General features: G+C 39.5%; 1 protein-coding gene across 2 annotated transcripts in view; it reads left to right on the top strand.

Moving 5' to 3' along the window:
- Nucleotides 1–24,211, top strand: part of Rcbtb1 (RCC1 and BTB domain containing protein 1) — a 52,248-nt gene that overhangs the window by 9,826 nt on the left and 18,211 nt on the right. Inside the window, exons 2-8 of one of the 2 annotated variants that reach the window (XM_042685755.1) lie at nucleotides 9,984–10,054; nucleotides 10,152–10,315; nucleotides 10,653–10,803; nucleotides 15,870–16,036; nucleotides 18,375–18,533; nucleotides 23,062–23,169; nucleotides 23,549–23,691. In XM_042685755.1, the coding sequence (XP_042541689.1) occupies nucleotides 10,190–10,315; nucleotides 10,653–10,803; nucleotides 15,870–16,036; nucleotides 18,375–18,533; nucleotides 23,062–23,169; nucleotides 23,549–23,691 (854 nt within the window). In that variant the 5' untranslated portion in view covers nucleotides 9,984–10,054; nucleotides 10,152–10,189. Of the gene's footprint in view, nucleotides 1–9,983; nucleotides 10,055–10,148; nucleotides 10,316–10,652; nucleotides 10,804–15,869; nucleotides 16,037–18,374; nucleotides 18,534–23,061; nucleotides 23,170–23,548; nucleotides 23,692–24,211 lie in introns of both variants that reach the window. The other variant, XM_042685754.1, reaches the window with a different exon arrangement.

Genomic DNA, 24,211 nt, shown 5'->3' with positions numbered 1-24,211 from the left:
CAGCAGAATATAGGCTCATAGGAGAAAGTCCTATTGTTGGCATGAGTTTTCTTGTGCTAACTACATTCGGATTAGAATGAGGAAGGAGGCTTGGAGTCTGTCTGAAAACTGTGTGCCTGTATGCCAATCCTAAATTCCCAGTTTTAATACAGAGACCATTATTTCATGAAAAGCAGTTTCCTGTACCATTTATCTCTTTATTTCCTGGTTTCCAAACCTTGTCAACATATTCAAATTTAGTTTTGCTAGGTCAGTAAAATAAAATCCTCCCATAATACTTGGTTCCTAGGGGAAAGTAGAATAAATGTGCTCTTGGCAGGATCTGCTCCTTCAACCCTCCTCCTAAATGTAGAGTTCTAAAATTGGAAGGTCTTTGTTCTGCTGAATTTGTGTTTCAGAGTATAAAGTAACCTTTCTTCTTCATGCCACAAGCTCTCAGAGGGCCAGCTCCATTAACTATGAAAACACATCTCAAGGAGTGGGTTATTGATCTGTATACTAATAGACTTAGAGCAAGTCCTATGGGGATACAGGATGTATTTTCAAGCCCGAGACAATATGGAAATCTAAGTGTGGGTTGGTAAGTGGAGAGTGTTGAACTCTTACTCCATCTCTGCTGGCTTTCCTCTTCTATTCTTTTACCGTTGCTTTATTTACTTCCAGAAAGTAAATTCCCTGTTAACTATGCATGAATGTGGAATGAACACATCAGTATTATTATTAGTATTAGTATTATTTTTGGTCCGGTTGTGGGGCTTGAACTCTGGGCCTGGCCGCTGTCCCTCAGCTCTTCAACTCAAGGCTAGCGCTCTACCACTTGAGCCACAGCGCCACTTCCGGCTTTTTTTTCCTGCTTATGTATTGCTGAGGAATCGAACCCAGGGCCTCATGCATGCAAAGCAAGCACTCTACCTCTGAGCTACCTTCCCAGCCCACACATCAGTATTATTTATGAGAAACTATATCCTAAATAAAGTATGACTAACAAGGTACCAAAAAATGATCACTTGAGTGAAGTAACTCTTCAGAAGTAACTCTTTAAAATGACTGACATATTTAACTACACACCATCATTCTTATGGTTATCTGTCAAGTTCTAGGAGAGCTAACAGTTTCATTGGATCTAGTTTGAATTGGTATGTGTACTGGAAAATTCTAAAACTATTTCTTTTAGAAATATTCCATTCAGACTATCGTTAGTCTAGTTTATATTCCCATCACAAAATTAATGAAATATGACTGTATTTTTCCAAAATATTTTTAGGACTGAAAACTTTCTACATTTAATATGACTAATGTATTTTTGAGTTTATTAATGTAACCTTGATATAAATTCTTTATATTTGGTTATATATAAATATATAAATAAAAAATATATTTTTGGTTAAATATACAAAACATGAAATTGATCATTTTAAACATCTTTTTGGCAGTACTGGGATTTGAACTCTGAGATTTCCTTGCTAGGCTGGTGCTCTACCACTTGAGCCACAACTACAGTCCTGGATTTTGCTAGTTATTTTTGAGATAGGGTCTCAATTCTCTTCTAGGTGGCCTCTCAGCTGCCAGCATCTCATCTTGTTGCTAGGGCCACATGCTTTTGTCTGTTTGTGGGCTGGCCTGGTTCCATGATCCTTTAATCTCAGCCTCGCATATTGCTTGGGATGATGTGTGCCACTCTGCCCAGCTGTTTGAAAAGGGGTCTCAAACTTTTCTGTCAGGTTCATCTCAAACTGGGATCCTTCTATCTTAGCCTTCCTTCCAAGTAGCTACAATAACAGATTTAAGCCATCAGTGCTTGTCTAAAACTCTCCATTTCCATAACTGTCTCATCAGAGTAAAGATCTGAACTTGTTGAACAGTAACTCCCATTTCCCACCTTCTTTCCATCACTATTCTAGTTTCTGTCTGTGTTTTTCCGTTTGTGTGTGTGTGTGTGTTGGTTTGGTTTTTGCCAGGCCTGGGGCTTGGATGTTGTCCCTAAGCTCCTTTTTGTTCAAGGCTAGCACTCTTACCACTTGAGCCACAGTGCCACTTCTGGCTTTTTCTGTGACTAATTGAGTGTTACAGACTTTGCTGCCTGGTCCAGCTTCGAACTGTGATCTTCAGATCTCAGCCTCCCGAGTAGCTAGGATTATAGGCATGAACCACTGGCGCCTGGCCTAAATTCAGTATTTGTCAGAAAGTATTCTAGAATTCTGAGAATATATTTTTGAAAAACACAACCATAAATTGAACCATAAAAAGTTCAGTTTGGGGGCTGGGAAGGTGGCTCAGTGGTAGAGCGCTTGCCTTGCATGCATGAGGCCCTGGGTTTGATTCCTCAGTACCACATAAGCAGAAAAAGGCAAAAGTGGTGCTGTGGCTCAAGTGGTAGAGTGCTGGCCTTGAGCTGAAGAGCTGAGGGACAGAGCCCAGGCCCAGAGTTCAGGCCCCACGACTGACAGAAAAAAAAAGGACTTCAGAAGTTGAGGATAAAACAGAGGAGCTAGACCAAAAAGTCCGAACTATGGAAAAAACACTCAGAACCAGCCAAAGAGAAGTTAAGGAATTGACAGACTCGGGTGAGAAATTAAATCTACACACAATTAGGATTGATGAGGGGGAAGAATTTCTATAAAATAATAGCTGAGAACTTCCCCACTTTAAAGAGAGAAAATCTCACCTGCCTAACAGAAGCATATAGAATTCCTGTTCCAAAAAGAAACACTTCTAGACACATCATAGTAAAAACATTAGATATGAATAGCAAGGAATTGATTTTAAATGTGTCAAAATTAAAGGAGCTATACTATAGTGGAAAGAAAATCAGAATACTACAGACCTCTCCACACAAACCCTCAACACAAGGAGAGTTTGGAATGGTATAATCCAAGAACTGAAGATCGACAGCTGCCAACCCACACTGATCTACCCAGCGAAGCTATCATTTACATTAGATGGTAAAACCAGAAACTTCCATGACAAACAAAAATTAAAGGAATTCATGATTACTAAACCAGCATAATAAAAAATTCTAAAGGGAGATATACAGTCTGAAGAAAATCATCAAAATCAAACACATAAGACAAAAATCATTAGAAAATCAGTTTAGTAAACATAGGAAGAGGAAAGAAACAATACAGGAAATCAAGAAAATGGTAGGAAACATCATGACACATCTTTCTGTAATAACCCTAAACATTAATTGACTCAAAAGAACAACAGCATATTGGATCAAAAACAGTGCTTGCATTCTGCTTTTAGTTATTTTTGAATTGATTAAAATTTCCACTAATTATGAGATATGGCTTTTATATTACTTGCATGTCACAATATTGAATAAAGTATGTTAATCTACTATGTTCAATTAAAGAATTCAAGTACAGACATTTGCACAAAATAATATACCTATAAATATAAAGAACTGTATGAACTAAATGCAATCAGAAATACAAATACCTTTAAATAATTTTCACAAATAACTATTTCCTTTTCTAATATGTTGATTATATGATGAATGTTATATTCACGGCTAACATGCAATGATTACAAATAAAATTTCATACATTATCAATATAAAAGGAAAGATTTATCCTTGTAGTCATACATGACACTATTTCCTTCATTTGTAAGTGGTGAGTGATGCTTCATATGCATTCATCCATAATGGTATCTTTACATTTTCAAAGGCTGTCAAGCTAAACCTATTATAGAAAATAGCTCTATATGGTGGGGGGAGGAGGAGAGAAGAAGGAATAGGAGGTGGGGAGGAAGAAGAGGAGGGGGGAAGGAGGAGGAGGAAAGAAAGAAGCAGCATAGTCCTAAGAAAGATCCTAAGATCTTTCTTTTTACACCACTCTGCAAAAAAAAGAGATCTCTTGATTTTGAGACCCCCCCTCCCCGCAGCAAAAAATAAAAAATTAAAAAGATAGTTCACTACACATAAAAAGGAATTTTAGAACTGAAAAATATAATAACCAAAATAATAAATTCAATAGGTGGATTCCAAAAAAAAGTTAACTATACTCTCCAGTTACATACATTTTTAGTATGTATTTTTTATTACATTAGAAAATTATAATCACCTGGTATTGCTTTATAACATAGTTAATAGTAGCTAAACTTGGAAGTGGCGCTGTGGCTCAAGCGGCAGAGCGCTCCCCTTGGGCTGAAGAGCCAAGGGACAGCGCCAAGGCCCAGAGTTCAAGCCCCACGACCGACCAAAAAAAAAATAAAATGTAGCTAAACTTTACAGGGTATGCTTATATCTGTTTATATATATGCTTATACATATGTTTATATGCTTATATATACTTAAATATCTGCTTATACATATGTTTATATATGCTTATATATATACTTATATATATATATATGTTTATACATACGTTTATATATGCTTATATATATGCTTATATAAACATACCCTGTAAAGTTTAGCTACTATTTTTTTTTTTTTTTTGGTCGGTCGTGGGGCTTGAACTCTGGGCTTGGGAGCTGTCCCTTGGCTCTTCAGCCAAGGCGAGCGCTCTGCCGCTTGAGCCACAGTGCCACTTCTGGTTTTCTAGTGGTTTATTGGAGATAAGAGTCTCACGGACTCTTCTGCCTGGGTTTGCTTTGAACCGCGATCCTCAGACCTCAGCCTGCTGAGTAGCTAGGAACACAGGCATGAGCCACTTTGTGTCCGGCTATGGTATGCTTATTTTTTGGTTTTATTTTTATTTTGAATTTAGGAATAAACACATAATTTAACTGTATTATATTTGTCTTTGGTTTCTTCTCTTGGGATGCTTCTTTCGGCTTAATGGTTTACATGGTACATAGTACTACAAGAAGGAAAAGCATAGGATTACCTTTCTTGGGATACTTGGGTAAGTAAGTACTGTTGTCCATTAAACCAATGAGCATGTGGGTTAACACTGACCTTAGTATTGAATAGAATTACTTTGCATCATATGACTGGAAGTATCTGCATTCTGTAAACTCTGGAATTAGGAATTTAATGAAATTTAATTGGATTGTACTTACATTTTTTAATTTTAATTTTTTAATTGTTATAAAGATATGAGGAGGGATTACAGTTAGTGTAAGTCAGGTAATGAGTACATTTCTTTTTGGACACTATCACTCCTTCCTTCACTGTCTCAGTTTTTCCCTCCCATCCTCACCCACATGTTATATATTTCAGCATAGTGTCTAGTGAGTATGTACTTAATATTTTTAAAAATGAAATTTATACCATTAGAACAAGTCTGTTAATACTTTTTAGACGTTCAGTATATGCCATAAAAACATTAATGCTGTTCTAATATCCTTGTGTTTTAGCATCATTGTTACCCACAGGCATGTGTATGTGTTTTGGGGATTGAATGTAGGGCCTGGCTTGCTAACAGTTGCTCTTATCACTGAGCTGTTTTCAGCTGTTAAGTTCTTAAGTTCTTAAGTCTGACACAATTCTTGTAATCAAATAATAGTTAATTTCTAATGATTCTACTTGATTTGTATACTAGATTGTTGATGTAAGTATACATTTTATGATTTTGTGATAGAGGATTGAATAATTTTTTGTCTGTGTCCCTCTACTTGAATTTAACTTAGGGCCTTGTGTCATTGCTTGGCTTTTTCACTGGGGATTGGCATTCTACCACTGAAACCACATCTCCAGTTCCAGTGTTTTGCTGTTATTCAGATATGAATCTCTGATTTGTCTGCTCAGACTGGCCATGAACTGTGATTTCCAGATCTCGGACTCCTAAGTCAAACAAAAATTCTTGATAGAATTATCATAGTATGTTTTTCTTTAGGGAAATGTTTTTAAGCCGGACACTGGTAGCTCATGCCTGTAATCCTAGCTACTCAGGAGGCTGAGATCTGAGGATTGAGGTTCAAAGCCAACCCAGGCAGGAAAGTCTGTGAGACTCTTACTTCCAATTAACCACCAGAAAACTGAAAGTGGCACTGTGGCTCAAGTGGTAGAACTCTAGCCTTGAGATGAATAGCTGAGGGACAGTGCCCAGAGTTTAAGCCCCATGACCCCACCCCCAAAACAAAAAGATATAACTATGTTTTAGTCACTCAGTAGATTACAGTTAACTACACTAGTAATGGTAGCTAGATACAGCACACAAAACTATTTAACTTGCATGGGGAGGGGTGTCAAAGAGAATTTAGGAAATTTTTATTCATAGATTTAGTCTGCTGTCACTAGTTTATTTGTTGTAGAAGCTGCTATAATGCGTGTGCATGTGTGCATGCATGCATGTGTGCCTATGTGCGAGGACACACACACATGCCCTCCTGCCTATAAAAGCTAAAAGTAAATGTGCTCTGAAGCACAGGTCTTAGGATTCTGGGTCACTTCTGCCATACCAGACTGTTGGCAATTCTTTGTTCTTTTATGATGGATGTAAACACATAAGATGAGCTGGCTTTTTATTGAATATTAAATTATATATCTTTGGAGAAACACCTTGTAAAGCTTTAAGTAATTTAGCTTTGGTTAAACAAAGCTCATATAATAAACCATTATGAAAATTACCCCAATCTTGTGGTAGATTGTAAGCTCTTAGAGCAGGTTCACCTGTTCCAATGAGTGGTTTTGGAATAACTGTAATGTCAGGAATTTATGATTTTGAATGGTAATATACCTTCATACTTTTGAAGGTGATGTAACTCTTCTATTTGGCTAATTATGCCAAGTTTTAAATGTTGAGGACTAACTTGATGTAGTTCATATTCTAGGACATGCCTCTAGATTTTCTTGAACCTTTTCTATTTGCTTACAGGCATTTTTATTGTCGGTGGCTCCTTTCCCCATCTCTTCTTGAGAGGCACAAGACAAGCATTTTGAAGGGAATATTTTTGTTTTTCTGATTTTTTGAATATTTTTATTATCTTCAGTTGTAAAAAGGAGTTTTCATTCATTGAAGCAATTATGAATACTGTGCATTTTGATCCATGTCACCATTCAACATGCTCACTTACCCCTCCCAGCCTATCCTTTCCCTTCTTACTTTTAGGTTATGTATTGAATTTTTTGCCATTTACAAATCAGTTTATGTGTGCAATGCAACTTGATCTGTGTTCACCACTTCAATATCTTCACCCCACCCCTTACCTTATATTTCTCAATTCTGTGGTATTTACAGTGAATTCTTGTCTGCATTTTCCCCCTTCCTCTTCATTCTTCTATCTCTCTATCCTTGGCCCACCTTCCCTTCTTACAAGTATCCATTTCCTGGTACTCTTGGGCTTTGAGTTAGTCTTTTTTTTTTTTTTTTTCTTCAGTTGTTCATGGGGCTTGAACTCTGGGCCTGGGTGCTGTCCCTCAGCTCTTCAGCTCAAGGCTAGTGCTCTACCACTTGAGCCACAGTTCCACTTCCAGCTTTTTCTGTTTATGTGGTGCTGAGGAATTAAACCATGCGAGGCAAGAACTCTACCACTGAGCCACCTGATTTAGTTTTTTTTTTTTTAAAAAAGAATTATAATATTTGTGTTCTTCATAGTCTATTACATTTCAGTTAATTCATTTGTAACCCCTTGCTTACCATCCATTGTGTTTACTTGTAAATTCATAGGCATATTCTAGGAAAACACAACCTATGTTCCTCTGGGTCTGGCTTACTTCACTGGATATAATTTTTTCCAGGTCTTTCCATTTTTATGAATGGTACAATATCAGTCTTTTTGATGGATGAGTAGAATTTCATTATACACACACATACACACATGCCACATTTTCTTGATCCATTCGTCCATTGAGGGGCATGACTTTTTTGGGTGTGCTTGTACTGGAACTTGAACTCAGGGCCTAGGCTCTGTATCTTACATTTTTTTCCTCATGGCTGGCACTCTACCACTTGATACACAGCTCCACTTCTGGCTTTCTGGTGATTAATTGGGGTTAAGAGTCTCATGGACTGGCATGGCTTTGAACTGCTGTCTTTACTTGTTGAGTAGTAAGGATTTCAAGTGAGCCATAGGATTGCCAGTGTAAGCTTTAGGCCACTAGCACCCAACAAGACATGGAGTCTTGAAATTGGCCTGGGCTAGTTTTGTAGTTTGATTCTCTAGTGCTCAGCCTCCTGAGTAGCTATATTTCAAATGTGAGCCACCCAGGATCTGGCTATAAAGAACACTTTAAATCAAGGATAAACAAATGCTATTCTACATTGCAGTTCCTATATATATATATATATATATATATATATATATATAGAGAGAGAGAGAGAGAGAGAGAGAGAGAGAAAGAGAAAACATTAGAAAATAGGTTGACATAGCTACTAATGCTAAAATAGCTATTAAATTTTGACTTAGCAATTCTATTTATAAATGTATTTATAGAATGGGAATTTATATAATATTCGAGCCATAATTGCAGGAAAAGTCGAGAAATAAAAAGCCTCTTAATAGCAAACAAGGAAATTGTTAAATTGATAAAATGAAATGCTGTAGCACCATAGGAAAGAAATGAAGTTAGTTTTACATGTGCTAAACTGTAATGATTTCTATGATGTTCTGTTAAGCAGGGGGAAGAAATTCTACTTGTATTTTAAAGTGTGTATGCACACACACATACATATAAAATGCTTATGTAATTGTATACTGGCTCTGAAAGGAATTATACACAATTCATCACCATTACTAGCAACATTTTTTGCAATAGTAGAGATTGAACTCATGGCCTCCCTCAGGCTAAGCAAGTATTCTCAGGCTAAGCAACTATTCTCCCAGGTTCCTCTCCCAAGAGGAATAGTACGAGTACTTACTTTCCTATACTCTTTGAAACAATTAAAAAAAAATCTCTCACACACATTTTCCTCCCCCCTTTCCTACTTCTTTTCCAGTCCTTGCTACACAAACACAAGACATACAGGCTGTGTGTATCCATGTACATACCAATGCATGCATGGAACATTCAAAGTTGCTTGAAAAGTCTGGCTGTAGGGACAGGATTTGATGGTGTTTAGTCATCATTGAATATGTGTTCAGTTGGTGCTCATGGGGAATGTCTTTGGATGATACAAATGGAGGCATAGTTTCAGTATGACCTAGCCCCTGGGGCTCTTTGAACATGTGCCCAAGATTGGGGTGAGTTGCATTGTCTTTGTTATGTGATAACTTTTCTCAGTGTGAAATGAAATACAGCCTTTCTATATGTATTCAATGTAGTCAGAAAATTAGAACCGGAATAAATACTTCCTTTTATAATATCCTACAAATCTTGAGTGTGTTTTAGCACCTTGCCTTCTCTGGGCTTCCTGAGGAACATCATATTCCTGTTATTTCAGTGATTTTTCTTTTTTTTTTTTTATTTGGGTCCGGTCGTGGGCCTGAACTCTGGGCCTGGGCGCTGTTCCTCAGCTCTTCAGCTCAAGGCTACGGTCTACCACTTGAGCCACAGCGCCACTTCCGCCCTTTTTTTTTTTTCTGCTTATGTGGTGCTGAGGAATTGAACCCAGGGCCTCATGCATGCAAGGCAAGCGCTCTACCACTGAGCCACCTTCCCAGCCCTTCAGTGATTTTTCTACAGAGCTGGGTCTTTGACTAACTTGGGAGTGGGAATACAAATAATGCTTCTTATTTTTGTAGCACAATCATGCATGCACACATTCACACCCCTAGATGAGAACTATTTTAGGCAGTACTTTTGTAATCCCTGAGGAGAGGTCCTGGTTCCATCCAGGTAACTTGTTTTCTTTTTATGAACTGCTAATGTGTATACAACAGTTAAGGCTGACTAGTCTTTTTTTTTTTTTTTGGGTCCGGTCGTGGGGCCTGAACTCTGGGCCTGGGCGCTGTCCCTCAGCTCTTCAGCTCAAGGCTAGCGCTCTACCACTTGAGCCACAGCGCCACTTCCGGCTTTTTTTGTTTTGCTTATGTGGTGCTGAGGAATCGAACCCAGGGCCTCAGGCATGCAAGGCAAGCGCTTTAACCACTGAGCCACCTTCTCAGCCCCGGCTGACTAGTCTTGGTTCTAGTATATTGTGCTTTTGTTGCAGGAAAAGCCAAGATCTGAAGGTTGGAAATATTGGATACGTTACTTGGGAAAGAGTAATTCATTTAACCAAAGGTAGGTAATTTAATCTAGAATTAATTTTTGTTGGCATTTATTTAGGAGTTAGCTTTGTGGACATTAATTTTTTCTTGGCATCTATTTGATATAGCAGAGATGGCTTATTTATAGGAATAGCTTGAAGCCAGAGTCATGGTGGATGTAGGAAAGTGGCCAATCTTCAGTCTGCTTTCACCTCAGGAAATCTCATCTATTCGGAAAGCATGTGTCTTTGGCACCTCAGCCAATGAAGCACTGTATGTCACTGATGATGATGAGGTAAGACTCTGGACATTAGAACTTAAGTTTTGGGACTTATTTTGGAGTTGGGTTTCAGATCATGGCACTCAAAGGAGAGAAAAGGTAAGATATAAAGAGAACCTGAAATTTGGGAAGATTGTACTTTTGATACACTTTCTCTCTTGGCGTCTGAGTTGGTATCACTCTTCATAGTATAGATAGGTATTGTGAAACTTAAGTAATGTCAGCAGTCTACCCTACTAAGCTGTCATATTGAACTTTGAGTGTTATTTTCAGAATGGAGAACTCACTGGAGAATTTTTTTTTTAATGTGACTTGAGTCAGGATGTACCAGACAAAACTATTTGTTTTCTAGGTCTTCGTGTTTGGACTGAACTATAGTAACTGTCTAGGAACCGGAGATAACCAGAGCACACTTGTACCCAAGAAACTGGAAGCCTTATGTGGCAAAAAAATTAAAAGCCTTAGTTATGGGAGTGGCCCCCATGTTCTCCTCAGCACTGAAGGTAAAGGGAACAATCTAGCTTTCAGTTTGTGGGAAATGGAGCAATTCAAAGCGAAGGGAGAAAAACAACAACAAAAACTAAGGCTCTTTCAAATAATTAATCTAAGGTTGCTTGTTTCTTAATTTCTGAGGGAAGTACACAAAACAGCTAGGCAACTGTGGAATAGCCACAGGATGTTGTGCACATTAGGCAAAACTTTTGGAGGTTCTTAGACTACGTGTGTAAACTTATAGAAGACTGGCTCACAGCAAAAGAAGTGATCTTTTCCAGTTTGGTGTTTCAGTGGATTTGTGGTCACAAGGCAACTTTGGTATATTTTTATAAACAGGTAATACTGGTTTTATTTTCTTTGTGTAGTTTCTGAATCTTACGTCAAGAAATCTTAGTGTATTTTTGGACATTCATGTGGGTGCCACATTGAAAGAATGGGAGATACAGGTGGACAGATTCTTGTCTCCATCTCCCTAAGGTCTGTGGGAGAATAAATGTTTTTTCTTTGTAATTTATCTGCACTATGGACCACCATAATTGTAAAAGTTCCTTACGTGTAACTACTTCCTTTCATGTTTTAAGCTGATTAGCATTAGCCCCCAAACTACAATCATAATAATCTCTGCCTTCTTTCTTTCTTTTTTTGGTTGGTCGTGGGGCTTGAACTCTGGGCTTGGGCACTACCCCTCAGCTCTTCAGCTCAAGGCTAGCACTCTACCACTTGAACCACAGTGCCACTTATGGCTTTTTTCTGCTTATGTGGCGCTGAGGAATCGAACCCAGGGCCTCATGCATGCAAGGCAAGCACTCTACTACTGAGCCACCTTCCCAGCCCAATCTCTGCTTTCTGAGTAGCTGGTTGTACAGCATTTCTTGTCTCCATCTCCCTAAGGTCTGTGGGAGAATAAATGTTTTTCTTTGTAATTTATCTGCAGTATGGCCCACCAGTATTGTAAAAATTCGTTACGTGTAACTTCTTCCTTTCATGTTTTAAGCCCATTAGCTTTTGTTCTCTTTTGCAAGGTCCTCAGGATTTTGCTGCATGTTCTAGGAGATCAGCCTTTCAGAGACTGACTGCATCCTATATCTATACTAGGGATCAAGCTTTGTTGGGTACTGCTTTGCTAACTAGTGTTGTGAGTGCTCTTAACCAATGTATGGATCCTCTCCAAGTTATCTTTCTCTAAGTATAAAAGGCAGGTCTGAGCTGATCCTTGAATACGAGTCTTAACTGGTGTTGAACATAATGTGGTAGTTACCTCACTCCTGCTTGAATTACTTTTTCAATTTTTTGACTTTTTTCATTTTTCATTTTGTATTAGCATATATTATACATATATTATCCCCTTCCCTACTTATTTGCTTTGATATATTTACCCCCTTAACCCTTTCCATTTGCCCTTTCCCTTCCCATTGATTTCCACTCCCAAACAGCTTCTGACTTTCTCCAAAGTCTGATGATTGTTAGCAGTCTGTTTACAGGTAAAGCAAAAGTGTACAGATCTGAATATTGGTAGTTGTGTTTGTGGGGGAAGCTCACAAGTTCTGAACTTTTTTTTTTTTTTTTTTTACCAGAAATCTCTTGTTTCTATTTCTTGGAGTTCATTTCGATACATATTATTTATTTTTATTTTTATTGTGAAAATACTGTACAGAGGGGTTACAATTACATGGGCAAGATAATGAGTACATTTCTTATCAAGCATTGTAGCCTCCTCCTTTGTTTCCCCTTCCCATCCCTTCCCATCCTCCCCCTGCCCCCTTCTGAACTTCTTTATAGGAGATAGTACTGATTTTGTGAGGGACGTTTCCAATATCACTATATGGCCTTCTGTATAGACTTTTCCATTTTCCAGGCCTGGGGATAGGAGAATCTATCTGCCTCCTAGATACTGAACAAGGAGGGATGGGCAGAACATAACATTGTAAATTCTCCTTCTGAAACAATAACACCTCATGACTGCCTTCAGCGCCTCTCTGAATTGTTTTGAGCCTTCTGGGCCTGGATCCTCTGCTTACTTTGTGGTGTTTGAAATGGGGGAGGAGAGAGGCGAATTTGGGCAAAGGGAAAAGTAGGGATGCAGAACAGTTACAAGAAATTCACATTGAGTAAGTTATCAGTAACACTGATAACCAGTGTTAGGAGAGATTGTCTGGCTCCACAGGGAAGTGATGAGGACTTGCTTCTGGTTTTTTTTTTTTGCAGCCTGCATTTGGGTTTCCTGTAATCTCTGGGTTTTCCTGGCAGCCTGGTGTTGGAATTGGCTTCCTGGCAGCTTCTCCTTTTGCAGATGTGATGATACTAATTCATTTGAAGTTTTAATTACCACATCTGTCTTTTTTTCATCCTCCAAAGTTTTATTGATACTACTCATTCTGTTATCTCCTCTGTTATTCTTTGTCCTGAGTGCTCATGACTTTTTTTCCCTTTTACTATCATTTCAGTTGGATTTTAAATTTCTCCACACCTTACTGATTTGTGCTATATATATGTACACACATGTGTGTGTGTACATATATATAGATATAGATAGATGTATAATTATTTTTTGGGTGGTACTAAGATTTTTTTTCCCCCTTCTGGTTGTAGGCTAGAACTCTGGGCCTGGGTACTATCCCTGAGCTCCTTTTGATGAAGGCTAGCAGTCTACCGCTTGAACCACAGTGCCACTTCTGGCTTTTTCTGTGTTTAATTGGAAATGAGTCTCTTTCTTGCGCTGGCTGGCTTTGAACTGTGATCCTCAGATCTCAGCCTCCTGAGTAGCTGTATTAGGGTTTTAACTTTGGGCCTTGTGATTGCTATGCAGGTGTTCTGGAGCCATAGCCTCAGACCACCTTGTTGCTTTATTGTTCAGGTAGGGCTTACATTTTTGTAGAAGGCTGAGATGATAGCAAAACTACTTTGCAAAGTAAGTGAAAAAATCGGTACAGTGTGTACCATCACACCCAGCTTATTGATTGGGATAGGGTCTTAACTTTTCCCCTCAAACTACAATCATAATAATCTCTGCCTTCTTTCTTTCTTTCTTTTTTTGGTTGGTCGTGGGGCTTGAACTCTGGGCTTGGGCACTACCCCTCAGCTCTTCAGCTCAAGGCTAGCACTCTACTACTTGAAGCACAGTGCCACTTATGGCTTTTTTCTGCTTATGTGATGCTGAGGAATCGAACCCAGGGCTTCATGTATGCAAGGCAAGCACTCTACCACTGAGCCACCTTCCCAGCCCAATCTCTGCCTTCTGAGTAGCTGGTTGTACAGCATTTCTAAAGGCTGTTTTGGGAATATTTTGATCAAATTGAATGTCTAGTTCTACCTGGTCTCTGCTTTGAAGCTCAATGTCTCTATGATACTCTATTTTATATACAGACCTTGTGCTTCTAGATTTTTGTCTTCTGAAGCAATATTAGTTTACTTATAAAATAAATAGTTTGGCCACTTTTCCAACTTAATGTCCAGTACGTGAAGACTAGACCCTGGATACACTTAAAGGTCAGAAGCCAATGGATATTTTTTCATTCCCTCCACACTTCTCTAGTCTGTTGTGCAAAATTACACAAAGATGTGACATCTCTTAAGCCTCAAGTGATCCTGCAATATAGTTTCTGGCCTGTTGTGAATAGTGCAGACAGAAAAGGGTTGGAGAAGTAAATGCTGTATCTAGTTGGGATGCATTGATTATGAGGGTGTCTGCAGGATTTGGTGCTGAAAGCCATCTCGGGTGGAGTTTACCTTTCTCATGCTTTATCAATGAAAAAGGAGAGATGTGAATAGACTACTTTTTAGTAGTGGCTTTTGTGATCTTATGAGCCCTTGTCCAGGCTGCACTCTGGCCATGGAACTGCACAATTCTAGTCACCATCATTACTGAGCAGGAGTGCTTGAAAAGATTTCCAGTCAAATATCATCTCTGCCTCTGTTTTATGACCACAGTCTCGCCTCTTCCTGCCAGGATTGGAACTCCCTTTTTTCCTCGAGGCTAGAGTTATGCAGTGTTCATGGCAGCCACAGTTCAAGGTTCTTTGGATGGATCATGTCACCTGGTCTTGAGTGATCATTTATTTTAGCTGTAGAAAAGAGAGAAAAGCATGTATTTAGGGACAGCCTACTCTTGATATGCAGTCAGGAAAAATGCATGAAATGACAATGTTTCAAAAGGATATGAAACAAAAGTTACTGCTAGAGTTCCAAAAGACAAAGTCCATTAAAAAGAAAGATCCAGGCAGAAGATCTTTGGCGTTGAAGTTAGTGAACACATTGGGGTGGTAGTGTTTAAGCTCTGTGTGCTCCCTACCTTCTGGCTTTTCCATTTAGCTGTTCCTGAGTTCAGAACTGATTATGCTTTTCAAAGAGTTCCTTATAAATGTTAGTGATGGTGCTTCCTGATTATGCCAGTCCCCAGCTATGGAAATACTCCCAGTCTTAGAGTCCTTCAGATACCACAATACAATAAAGCAAGCCTAATCCTTATTATTGCTTCTTGTCCAGATTCTGTTTCTTTGGGGGTGTGGTAGGGCTTGAACTCAGGGGCACTGTCCTTGAGCTTTTTTTTTCTCTGAAGGCTAGTGCTCTACCACTTGAGCCAGGAACTCTACCTCTAGCTTTTTTGTGGTTAATTGGAGATCAGAGTCTCACAGACTTTTCTTCCCTGGGCTAGCTTCAAACCTCAGTTCTCAGATATCAGCCTATTGAGTAGCTAGGATTACAGGTGTGAGCCACCAGTGCCTGGCTTTGTGCAGATTTTGGTATACATTAAAAAATACTCATTTTTGATAAGCATTAAAAAAGTCACTTTATGCCTTTTTGAAAAAATTTCAGTGTAGAAAGTAAAATGTTTGTACACATAGACTGATTTCTGACTGTAAAATTGATTCTATATGAGTACCAAGTTCTTTGATTAAAGATTTTGCTTCTGTTTTTTCTGTTTTCTCGTTCTTCCTTCTGTTCCTGGAGTCCTATTAGTATTTATTTTACAGAGAAGAGAGGGCAATGTGAGACATATTTGGAGAATGAGTTGCACTAAATCTGCAGAAGAGAGTTTTCCCTTGGAGCTGATTTCTCTGTGTGCTCATGTATATAGATGGAGTGGTCTACGCTTGGGGCCACAATGGATACAGCCAGCTGGGGAATGGGACCACCAGTCAAGGCATTGCTCCCATACAAGTTTGTACCAATCTCTTGATCAAGCAGGTGATTGAAGTAGCTTGTGGCTCACACCATTCACTGGCTTTGGCAGCTGATGGAGAGGTAAGCACACTGCTTTTATTTTTAATTGTAAAAAAATACACACTACCATCTTATTCTTATGTAGAATTTAAGTACATTTAGATTATTGGCTCAACCTTTTTTTTTTTTTTTTTTTTTTGTCAGTTGTGGGGCCTGAACTCTGGGCGTGGGCGCCGTCCCTCAGCTCTTCAGTTCAAGGCTCTACCACTTGAGCCACAGTACCACTTCCAGCTTTTTTTTTCTGCTTATGTGGTGCTGAGGAATCAAACCCAGGGCCTCATGCATGCAAGGCAAGTGCTGTACCACTGAGCCACCTTCCCAGCGTACATTTAGATTATTGTATACAACTTTTACTACCACACTGAGAAAACTCATTTCATCTTGTAAAGTTGACTATCTGTTAAACATTAATTTTCCGGTCTCTTTCCTCAGTTTCTGGCAACCATCCTTCTACCTTCTGTTTTTATACTCTGACTGCTCTAGGAAACTCCTAGTAGAATAGACACTATTTGCCATTTTGTGACTTCTGTTAGCTAGTGTCTTCAGGCTGAATGTATGTATAATACCACATTTTGTTTACCCACTAATCTCTAGATGATCCATAGTTGCTCCTGTTTTTCAGCTATTATGAAAGTGCTCTGCGTTAAAATAAAAAATTGGGATGAGAGTATGGCTCAAATGGTAGAGCAATTGTCTAGCAAGCGTGAAATCCTGAATTCAAATTCTAGTACCAAAAAAAATTGAAAATAAGAAAAATAGTGATCATATTTAGATTTGTAGCTAAAAGCATTGTGGGAACACAGTGAGTTTCTCAAGCATTACATGTGTTATGTAGTCAGAATGGTTACATAGCCAGTGTACACCCATGGCACACATTCCCATAATATCGCCCCCAGGTGGTGGAGGCAGGAGATAGTGAGCTATTGAGTTCCAAGTAAGCTTGTCTAAAGAGTAAGATCTTTGTTTCTGAAAACTAAAACCGCAATGTGTTGGTGGTTCACATCTGCAATCATAGCTCTTCAGGAGGTTGAGCTCTAAGGATTGCCTTTCAAAGCCAGGAAAGTCCTTGACACTCTTATTTCCAATTAACCACTAAAAGCTGGAAGTGGAGTTTTGGCTCAAGTGGTAGAGTCCAGCCTAGAGTGAAAAAGCTCATTTATAGTGCCTAGCCCCTGAGTTCAGGACCAGTCCCCCCCCAAAATAAAAAGATGATTGTTTTGCTAGAACTGGCACATATGTACCATACATACACATGCATACATATACACACATATGTGCATATACATGCAAACATGCAAATGTGTGAAGAGTGTTTCCAGAAGGCATGTAAAGTGTGGTGTTAGAAATTCTCTTTGTGTTGGAAGAAATTTCCCTTACTGCCAATACCTGCTTCTTGTTTTCTATGGCCATACTAGTTTAAAAGGACTTGGGAGTGTTTTCTTTTTGTCTCTCTGTATTAAAAATAGGGTTTTCAGAATATGGCAGGTAAGAGGAGAAAAATAGGCTTGAGATTCAGTGGAGAATGATTGCTGTCTGAAGCTGACAGAGAGCAAATAAGAACTCAGAACAAATATCGCCAGGAAAAGCCTAATAACTAGGGTCATTTCTGTAGGGACAAATGTCTCCTTAGCACTTGCAAGCCTTACTACATTATGAGGAACTATTTCAGGGAAAACTATATAATGCTCAGTATTGTTGACTGGTAAGACAAGAAAAAGCAGAAAATGTATTTGTGCAAAGAATTGAGCAGATTTTTTTACATCATTGATACTTGTGTGGCATATACTTCATTGCTACTGATGCTTGAAGAAAGTATCTGTATAGTTACCCTAATTATCAAGGTACCATGCACAGTGGGCAAGATCATAGTAAGTACATAGTAAAATGCCTGTGCCCCAGTTTCGCTTGTCCTAGTAATTGGCTCTGAATCTGCAAGTAAGATTCTAATCTCAGGGCTGGGAAGTTGGCTCAGTGGTAGAGCGCTTGCCTTGCATGCCTGAGGCCCTGGGTTCAATTCCTCAGCACCACATAAGCAAAAAGAAAAAAAGCCGGAAGTGGCACTGTGGCTCAAGTGGTAGAGCACTAGCCTTGAGCTGAAGAGCTGAGGGACAGCGCTCAGGCCCAGAGTTCAGGCCCCACAACCGGACCCCCCCCACCCCCCCAAAAAAAAAAAAAAGATTCTAATCTCAGTTTCAGTTTCTAGAACTGTTTTGGTTTCATCTATCCACCTGCAGAGAGGATGTGACTTTTGCCTACCCCAGCATCATTTTATAGAGTATAGCAAAGATTAAATAGTATAATAATCCAGCACTATCTAGCACATCATAAGCCCTCATTTTCTCTTTCTTTTTTCTTGTAGGTATTTGCATGGGGCTATAACAATTGTGGTCAGGTGGGATCAGGATCTACAACAAATCAAGCAACTCCTCGAAAAGTTACAAACTGTTTACATATTAAGAGGGTGGTTGGTATTGCCTGTGGTCAGACTTCCTCCATGGCTGTTTTGGACAATGGTGAGGTGAGTTCTCTCCACTCTAGTCACTCCTCTACTCCTCTTTCTCATAAACAAGAAGCTTTTTCTTGGCAGCTTATTGACAGTTAACTGATTTTTGACTGAGGGTTAGAGGCACTAGTCAGTCAAATGGTATCTGTTCTTTAGAATGACTTCTTGAAATCCCAAGCTTTATCTGCAAAGAAAGATTCTGTTATGTCTACATTTGATGTTTTGCAAGATCCATATAGCCTAATGCTTATAGGTATTTCTGATTTAATGGGTTCAGGAATCTCACACCACCTTTCTCTAACCATGGAAAGGTAAAACTGCACATTTTCAAGACAACTGATACAAAGTCTTGGTGTAGTTAGCTACACATCTCAAATGTTTGCTCCTAGGAGGAAGCAACTTGATAGAGTAGAATTTGTTGTCCTGATTGTTAGCAACTTTTAAAAACTACCCCATTAGTCACCTTTGAGCTAATGGTTATTTCTCTTAAATTATTTCGGGCAGAAGCTAATACTTAAATGGGTCACTCACCACCTCTGCATTACCATCTATGCATCTCCTAGTGCTTACAGAGAGATTCTATGGATACAGACTGTTGTGCTCACCTATGTAGACTTATTGAGTGTTTTTTGTTTCTTTGTTGTTTTCAGTCCTGGGGCTTGAACCTAAGGGCCTGGGCACTGTCCCTGAGCCTCTCTGTGCTCAAAGCTAGCAGTCTACCACAGTGCCACTTCTGGCTTTTTTCTAGTTTCTGTGGTACGGAGACATTGAACCCAGGGCTTCATGCATGCTAGGCAGACATTCTACCTTTAAGCCACATTCCCAGCCCCAGACTTACTTTTTAATCTCAATTTGGTTGTCATTCTGGATGATCAGAATTCCTTGGGATAGCTGCTAAGAGCCTCTATTCCATTGCTCTTACACCTTTTTTAAAAAAAATTTTAGGGGCTGGGAAGGTGGCTCAGTGATAGAGCGCTTGCTTTGCATGCATGAGGCCCTGGGTTTGATTCCTTAGCACCACATAAGCAAAAAGAAAAAAGCTGGAAGTGGCGCTATGGCTCAAGTGGTAGAGTGCTAGCTTGCGCTGAAGAGTTGAGGGACAGTGCCCAGGCCCAGAGTTCAGGCCTCATGACCGGACCCAAAAAAAAATTATATGTTTTTTATTGTAAAAATACTGTACAGAGGGGTTACAGTTACATGAGTAAGATGAGTACATTTATTGTTACCTCCTTCTTTACTTTTCCTCTACCATCCCTTCCCTCCCCTCCTCCCCAACTCTTCCCTACCCCCACCCCCGAAGTTGTAAAGTTCGTTTTCAACATAGTGTCTTGTACATCTCATTGTTACAATGGGTCAGCCTGTATCCTTATTTCAGCATTTTGTTATTTGCCTTCCCCTCCCCAAATTAGAAAAATGAATATACAAGATGCAGGGCACTGAAATCAAATACAGTGAAAACAGTTTATACCGTGGGGGGAAGAACATACAAAAGAAACAAAAAAAATCACATATACATTATAAATATGTTAAAAACAATAGCAAGAAAGAAAAAAAACCACTTGTGTCCCTGTGTTGGGGTTCGTTTCACTTAACATGTTATATGACCTTTTCTGCTTGTCCTAGACATGTACTAGTTATTGCAAATAAGGGAAACAATGGGACCTATGATTTTTTTTGGCCCTGGCTTACTTCACTTAATATAATTTTTTCCAAGTCTTTCCATTTCCTAACAAATGGGGTGATGCCATTCTTTCTGATGGAGGCATAGAATTCCATTTTGTGTGTGTGTGTGTGTGTGACACACACATATACCACATTTTCTTGATCCATTCATCTACTGAGGGGCATCTGGGTTAGTTCCATATCTTAGCTATGGTAAATAATGCTGCAATAAACATAGTTGTGCTGGTAGCGTTAATAATGGTCTTGTTTGTGATCATTTGGGTAAATGCCCAAAAGTGGGATTGCTGGGTCATAGGAGAGCTCTATGTGGAGTCTTTTGAGGAACCTCCATACTGCTTTCCAAAGTTTACACCTTTATTTTTTTAAAAAGATACAATTTTTTATAAAATTAACAAAGGAAAGCAAATGAAACCTAAAAAGTGAATCTTTTTTCCATTTTTATCAGTTCTGAATTCCTCTTTATAAATAATTATATAAGGATAAGTATAATTACCTTTAACTGGGGAGGTTGTATACCCATCTGTTTTTCTGCTCAATTTGCAGCATGTGCTTTGTCTTCATGTCTTAGACCAATTATCCACAGGGTATCTGGTCTGAATCCTGCCTGCTTCTATCAATCACCCATGGCTGGAACTCCACTGACAAGCATTTTAATCATTGTTAATTTTATCTGTCATAAGCAGTGCTGTGTTCATTTTCTGCTATTTTCTGTGTATCTATGCCTGTGTTTCCTGCTTTGTTTTTTTTTTTTTTTTTTTTTTTTTTTTTTTTTTTTTGTTGGACATGGGCCTTGAACTCAGGGCTTGGTTGCTGTTCGTGAGCTCCTTTTCGTTCAAGGCTAGTGCTCTACCACTTTGAGCCATGGTGCCACTTTTGGTTTTCTGGTAGTTAATTGGAGATAAGAGTCTCATGGACTTTCCTGCCCAGGCTGTCTTCAAAACCGCGATTCTCAGATCTCAGCCTCCTGAGTAGCTAGGATTACAGGCAGGAAGCACTGGTACCTGGCTTCTATGTGTATATTTCTGTAGGATAAATTCTCAGGTTAGAATTTTGATGTCAAGAAGAGTGCCATTAAAAATGTTGATAGCCACCCAGGCATTGGTGGCTTATGCTATAATCCTAGCTACTCAGAGGGCTGAGGACTAAGAATTGCAATTTGAAGCTAGATAGGGCAGGAAAGTGTGTGAGACTACCCATATTAGAAGTGGAGCTGTGGCTCACATAGTGGAACAAAAAAGCTCAGGGCCAACACCTAGACCCTGAGTTCAAGCTCTGAGACCAGCATAAAAAAACAATGTTGATGGCTTCATGCAAAAAGTTGATACCTATCATGTACTTCTGGCTCTGACTACTCTAAAGCCCATGCCCCTGTTCCTCTGTCATATTACCCTGAGAAGCCCCAGTGCACATCTCTACCTGCCTTGCTGAAGAATGTAATGCCATCACAAGTCTTAGGTTTCTGATTGGAACTAGACTAATTGTTTGTCTGTTTCTAGTCCATATTTGTTTAGTACTTTAGTACTCCAGCTGTTTGTTTCCCTTTTTTTCTTTTATTGTCCCTCCCTCCTCTCCCCCTCTTTGCCAGTCCTGGGGCTTGAACTCAGGGCCTAGGCACTCTCCCTGAGCTTTTTTTTCTGAAGGCTAGCACTCTACCCCTTGAGCCACAGTCACACTTCTGGCTTTTTCTGTTTATGTGGTACTGAGGAATGGAACCCAGGGCTTCATGCCTGCTAGGCATGCACTCTACCATTAAGCCATATTTTCAGCCCTCCAGCTGTTTCTGTTAGCATATGATCCCCTCTCATTCCAGCCTTTGAGGGAACCATTTTGTTCTATGAGAACCTTTTTATAATCCATCCCCCTTTTCTTGGTTCCTTCACTTCCTAGCTCAGAGCCTCATCAGAGCTCACTGTGTGCAGGAAAGATAATATACGGAATGATTTTTCTGCTTCTAATGTTTTGTGTCCTTGTCACCCTTCTTTGGTGGCCTGTGTGATCTTTAAAATAAAAATTCTCATTTTGAAATATTTCACTGGGAATTCTTAGTGCATTATTCTACTTTCCCTCATGACTTTATCATCTAGCCCTTCCCTTCTGGTCTTTCCTCCTTTTTCTTTTCTTTTTTTTTTTTGATCCGGTTGTGGGGCCTGAACTCTGGGCCTGGGCGCTCTCCCTCAGCTCTTCAGCTCAAGGCTAGCGCTCTACCGCTTGAGCCACAGCACCACTTCTGGCTTTTTTCTTTTTGCTTATATGGTGCTGAGGAATCGAACCCAGGGCCTCATGCATGCAAGGCAAGCACTCTACCACTGAGCCACCTTCCCACCCCTCTCCTTTTTCTCTGTGTTCATCCAGCCCCTCTTCTTGTCCCCTGTCTCTCCCTTTGATAGATTTTTCCTGGAGTGCCTTCACTGTCGTGATATTCAGCCCATTCCGATTGTTAGTCCCTAAGCTTTCTTCCTGTAGCTAAGTCCTTCCTCCTCATTGTTCCTGTAGCGTTTTGATTAGTTTTCTTAGTACCTCTTAGTCTGCAAAAAAATGTGTGTGCATTTCTTTTGCTAAATTTTGACTAAATATTTAGTCCTTTTCTGTATCTGAATGTACAGTAGCTATTTAATAACTGTAAATAACTTTTTCATGTATAATACATGCATGAGAAACTTCCCAAGGCTAACTGGTAAGTCTTGGAGTAGGAATTGATGCCAAATCTTGTCACCCCCTACCTCAGAACATCTCTTTGGATAAATTGTAAGGCCACATTGGGTGAAATGCAGATGTTGGAGTATCTAACTTGTTTAGAAGGACTGGGTTTTCTCTTCATTAGCAGTTCTCATTGCTTGCCTCTTCTTTCTCTCCCTCTCAGGTGTATGGCTGGGGCTACAATGGCAATGGTCAGCTAGGCTTGGGAAACAATGGCAACCAGCTGACCCCCGTGAGGGTGGCAGCTCTCCACAGCGTGTGTGTGAACCAGGTATATTGTGATGGCCTTACTGGTTGTACCCCCGTCCCTCTTCTCTGCTCTTGACATGAAGATATTTTGGAGGTTACTCTTTTATCATTCTTTTCTGGCAATTCCATGTCCTTTTCCACATTGAGTGGTTTGTTATTTCTTAAATTCCCATGAGAAGGAAGCTCACTATGTTTTACATCAGTCTTGACCGGGTAAAGCAACTCATGGAGAAATCCAGCAGTGTGTTGGTTTTCCCTAGTGCTTCTCAGTTGCCAACAAATTCCAGACCAAATTTGATGCTATGACCTGACATTCTCAAAGGGTGGCTATGATCTTTAAGCAAGTGTTGTCCCTGACCTTCCTGTTTCTTGGTATGGTAACAGTTTCCTTTTACTTGCAGATCGTCTGTGGCTATGCACATACACTAGCACTAACAGATGAGGGCTTGCTCTATGCCTGGGGAGCTAACACATATGGGCAGCTGGGAACTGGCAATAAAAATAATCTGCTAAGCCCAGCACACATCATGGTGGAGAAAGAAAGGTAACGTGGCTGTGTCCTATCTAAGGACTGTGTGTGCGATGTGGCCTTAAGATTGTATGTGGCAGAGCTGTGGTGGTTGGCTTTGTGACTTTTCTGTTCATTAATATTCTCATTTACAAGATAGTTTTGAATACCGGACAGAACCAACGTGAAGATATGATTCTCATGAAGCTTTCTGAAGTAGCCACTAGTTTGATAAATGACTGCATCTTAATGTAATTCTGGCAGACTTGGTGTGGACCATTGAATGGGGAAGTCAGAGTCTGTGGCCATTCTGAGATTCAAAGTGTGGCACGATAAAATGTTATAACCTGGCTTGCCTTCAATAATGTATGTAATGTAGTTGATGTTTCGATAATCTAACATTTCAAAGAAACCAAAGCAGAATTGAGGAATCTCCAAATTGTATACCCTTGATTATAGGTGCTGCTTTACAAAGCATGCTTCTTCAAAAAGAAAAATTAAGAATTGCATTGCTGAAAAAATGTCACAAAATACTTCATTTGAGCCAACTTTTTTT

This window comes from Dipodomys spectabilis, unplaced genomic scaffold (assembly GCF_019054845.1).
Source record: "Dipodomys spectabilis isolate Male_0828 unplaced genomic scaffold, ASM1905484v1 ptg000095l, whole genome shotgun sequence".
NCBI classification, from domain to species: domain Eukaryota; kingdom Metazoa; phylum Chordata; class Mammalia; order Rodentia; family Heteromyidae; genus Dipodomys; species Dipodomys spectabilis.
The sequence above is the reverse complement of the archived record's forward strand: the minus strand, read 5'-3'. Positions and strand labels throughout refer to the sequence as shown.